The sequence below is a fragment of the Ipomoea triloba genome, chromosome 3 (genome assembly GCF_003576645.1).
Source record: "Ipomoea triloba cultivar NCNSP0323 chromosome 3, ASM357664v1".
In the NCBI taxonomy this organism is placed as follows: domain Eukaryota; kingdom Viridiplantae; phylum Streptophyta; class Magnoliopsida; order Solanales; family Convolvulaceae; genus Ipomoea; species Ipomoea triloba.
In genome coordinates this window covers 26,311,949-26,316,325 of record NC_044918.1, presented here as the reverse complement: position 1 = coordinate 26,316,325, position 4,377 = coordinate 26,311,949, and the positions used below count along the sequence as shown (strand labels likewise).

General features: G+C 32.7%; 1 protein-coding gene across 4 annotated transcripts in view; it reads left to right on the top strand.

The window, feature by feature from the left end:
- The first annotated feature begins 1,124 nt into the window (after window positions 1–1,124).
- The window catches only part of LOC116013338 (TOM1-like protein 5), a 15,636-nt gene continuing 12,383 nt past the window's right edge, over window positions 1,125–4,377 (top strand). The window contains exons 1-3 of one of the 4 annotated variants that reach the window (XM_031253028.1): window positions 1,125–1,437; window positions 2,476–2,547; window positions 3,071–3,216. In XM_031253028.1, coding sequence (XP_031108888.1) covers window positions 3,110–3,216 — 107 coding nt within the window. In that variant the 5' untranslated portion in view covers window positions 1,125–1,437; window positions 2,476–2,547; window positions 3,071–3,109. The remainder of the gene's footprint in view (window positions 1,438–2,475; window positions 2,548–3,070; window positions 3,217–4,377) is intronic. The other 3 variants (XM_031253031.1, XM_031253029.1, XM_031253030.1) reach the window with 3 other exon arrangements.

Genomic DNA, 4,377 nt, shown 5'->3' with positions numbered 1-4,377 from the left:
AATAAATGTTCTTATGATATATTGATTACCATTCTGAATATTAATAAATGTTCTTATGATATATTGATTACCAGTTGATTATGAAATGATGGTAAATTGATGCATAATAATAATAATAAAAATTTTTGTACAAGGGCATTTATGTCTTTTAAATATATATTCCATTTCTATTCCTTTAACCAACCAAAAACTAGAATACGATTCCCAAGTCTATTCCTTCAGTGAACCAAACGCTGGAATACAATTCATATTCTATTCCTTACCTATTCCATCCCTTATGGAATAATATTCCTATTCTCTTAAAATTCATTCCGTGAACCAAACGTGCTGTTAAAGTGACTAATCCACCAATTATCAAACAAGCCCTTTCTCTAATAAAAAAATGGCAGTATACTTATAATTTTTTATTTTTAAATAGGGAAAAATGCAATTTTAGTCCTTCAATTGTTCCTTGTTAGTCGTTTTAGTCCCTATCTTTTTACCGTTGCAATATATACCACTAACTACTCAAAAAAGTTGTAGTTTTAATCTCTGAAGTAACAAAATTATTAAACTATTAAAAATGGCAGTACATGAGTATTTTAGTATTTTTAATGTTTCTTCGTTAACTATAATCTTGTTTAGTTTTGATATTTCATTTATAAAAAAAATTATTTTAACAATGTCATGTAAGGAAAATAGAGACGATTTGCCACAATTGAAAATAAAAATTTTAGAGAAGAAAGTTGTCAATTCTCTATTTTGCAGATGAAATATAAAAAATGACAATATTATGAAGAACAAAGATAAGTAAATTTTAAAATATTTATGTACTAAGTAAAAGTTTAATAATTTTGTTGCGAGATTAAAACTATAATTGTTTTAAAATATTAGGAAAATAATTAGAGACTAAAACCACTAATAAATAGACTAAAATTACAACCTTTCCTTTTAAATATATCGCATAAATCTAAACTCACAGACCTGTTAAGACCAACACTCTCTAGGCAGCCGGAAGGGACTCCACGCGCCACCTTTAACTCCATTAGTTTATCACAGTCCGTAACATTAGCATTCCCCAAAAGCAGAGCTGCCCCATGGCGGTGCTGCAAAACTTCCCCCAGTGGCTAGAGCCATCACTTTCTCAGCTCAACAACTTTGCTAATATAATCATAATTATACACAAAGATTCTACGATTAATTAAAATACTACTAAAACAAAAGGCAAAAGAAAATCTTCCGTGTAAGGTTATCGAAGATTCTCACCTTTCCCTTTTATATTTATATATATTTATATTTATATATTTGTATATACAGCATGTATTTTTGTATACAATTATACTCCGTAGTTCCAATGTAAGCAATGATTACGGGAGTATACGAATCATGAATTCGGACATTTGTATTTTGTTGCTGATCTGTTGATTCATTGAGTTTGCTGGCTGGCTGCTTCTGCAGGTGCGTATGGTTGATCGATATACTCGATATTTGTTTTCTTGTTATTGTAGGAAAAATTGTATTTGGTTTTGGATTCTTCATATTTAAAAAAAAAAAAAAAATTAAAATTAGTTTGATTGGGTGAAGCTCGTAGTGGAGATCTGAATTGCAGAAAATGATAATCAATGGGGTTCTAGAAGGCGTGAGAAGTAAAGTGAAAGCGACTGCTCTTAGCTGAGACAACATTTTGACTTCATGGAGTAAATTTCTAGTTTGATTTGCCCGAGAAAAAAATAGTGGTATTGAGAGTGATTTTAAGGAAAAAATTACTATTAAATCTTTTAGGTTTACCTCGTGATGTTTAGATGTTTGTGTCGTAAATGATCGTCGTCTGCTGTTATGTCTACTAGTGCCGTGCTTGGCTTTGAACGTTTGCCAAGTCTGCCGTGGTTATATGCTTGCCGACTTGCCGTGTTGACTGGGCAGGGGGGTCACATAGAAAAATGTTTGTGAAGAATATGCAATTATCTTGCAACCAATGTTGCATTTGGTCCAGAATATATAATATGCAAGAATGGTTTATTTCCTAGTCAATTCCCCTGAAGAATTTAAAAATAGCATGGAAATATTGGATAGTTATTACCCCTGTTTACATCGTTTTTCTACAATTAAAACAGCACAGCACTTGTAGTATGGCCTTTGATGTGGTTTCTTTTGTGTCTTTGGGGTATGAGGCATTTATTTTGACTTGTTTCCACATACGAAGAAAACAAAGTTCATGTGTGTCAAACCCTCAAGCTGATTCGCAGTTGCTTATAAATATGTAAAGAAGGCTGAATTCCTTGAGGAAGTGATTTTAATTGAAAAAAAGGAAGAATTTAAGTCAGAACCCTAGCTAAAATTCTGCCAAATAATTGGAAGCTGAGATCTTTGTGAAAAGCTATTGACAAATTATTAAACTGTTAGTTATAAATGATCCTTGCTTTATCATCCCTAGGCATTCAGAATCTATAATGCAAGATCTTGATATGTTACTCATACTTTGTTCTCATGATATAGGAGAACTACAGATCTATAAGCTTGGAATAGTTGCAATAATGTCAAAGTAAAAGTCAATGAGGAAAAAATCTGGTTTGACACCTTTTATTTTATTTATTTATTTATTTTTTAATTATTTCCCTTAGGATAATTGTTTGTGTCGGGTGGAGTTATGGTGTTTGAAATTATGATGGTAAACATAATGCTTCAAATATTTGCATTTTAGGAAGGGGCGGGGGGGATTCAAGAGGGAGTTAAAACTTAAAATAACTCAAGATACACAAATCAGGCACAGTTCATTTCTTTGGTCAGGCCACGAGGTGTCCTGAGCCTCCCTATCTGTAGGAGGCTAGGAGGCACCTTTAAGCTCGTACCATACTCAGACTAATCCCCGATCGCACCGGGCCGGCCCAATTAAGCGGCAAAGTGCTGGCCAGATTGGTTTTTCCATACAAGAGGGGGTTCAAACTCCCGACCTCTCTTAAGGGGCAAGAGTGCACAGCCACTCACGCCAACCAAGCTGGTTGGCACGCTTCATTTCTTTAGGTGATGGGTTTGGAGCACTAGCAGTTGTACAATTACATTTGCAATGCTAATTCTGCCAACTATCTATCAGGGTTCTTTCTAACTGCATTCTTATTGTTGATACTGGGAAATGAAGATGGCAACAGAGCTTGTTAATTCTGCTACAAGTGACAAACTTACAGAAACTGATTGGATAAAAAACATTGAAATTTGTGAATTAGTTGCTCGTGATAACAGGTACCAAGTCAGCACTTGTTCTGAATGTGTTTCATTGTTTATTTGATCGATATTGACAATCTTTTGCTGTAATATTATCATTCTATATTGGCAGGTTTTAATTTAATGTCAGTACATGTATTGTGGAGAAAATATGCATCTTAATAGTTTGCTTTTTGATTGGTGCATTTATGAGCTTAGGAATTTACAATATTTGAAGCAATGTCATTATATTATGTAATTAACATTTCATCCAATATATTCTCCCTAATGTAGTTATATGGTACTTTGGTGGCATTATGAGCCATTTTTCGTACTAAAGTTTTATTTTATAGGATTTCTAGCCCAAAAGAGCTGCACTTCCAAATCAAGGCAAATATAAATGATCTAATGACTCCTCTAAATCAGAAGTCGGTTAAAATTTTCAAATCTTAAAATGTAATGGTATTTCAAATTATTAATAACATATATGGAATGATGAAGAATATGTGAAACAGGTAGCATTAAAACGAATCAATACTGACTATTGTATTAAACCATTGATTTAACAATTTCTCTTTTCCTGACTGTAGAAGGATGGCAGTCTACATCACTGATTTTTTAAACTTTTTGGACTTAGGAAATAGGAAGTATTAGAAGAAACAACACCGTATATTATATAAAACAATTCATTTGACACTTTCTCCTTTTCTAGAAGAACTGTATTTTTTATTTTTAAAATTATTTTTATGGACTTCATAGTTATTTTCAAACTATTAATAACATATATGGAAAGATGAAGAATATGCAAAACAGGTAGTGTTAAACCAAAACAATACTGACTATTGTATTAAACCATTGGTTTAACACTTTCTCTTTTCCAGACGATAGAAGGATGTCCGTTTTGCATCACTGATTTTTAAAAACTTTTTGGACTTAGGACGTATTAAAAGAAACAATACCATATATTGTATAAAGCAATTCATTTGACACTTTCTCCTTTACTAGAAGAAGAGCCATAGTTCTATATTTTTATTTTTAAAATTATTTTTATGGACTTCAGGTTAAATGTTTGATTGGATAGGTTTTACAGATGTGATATTTGATTACATGTCTATCATGTTAGTAGTACAATATGTATTTCCTTTTTCCCTCCTTTTGCCGGGGGAGAAGGCGAGGGGGGGGGTGGGGGTGGGGGGGGGG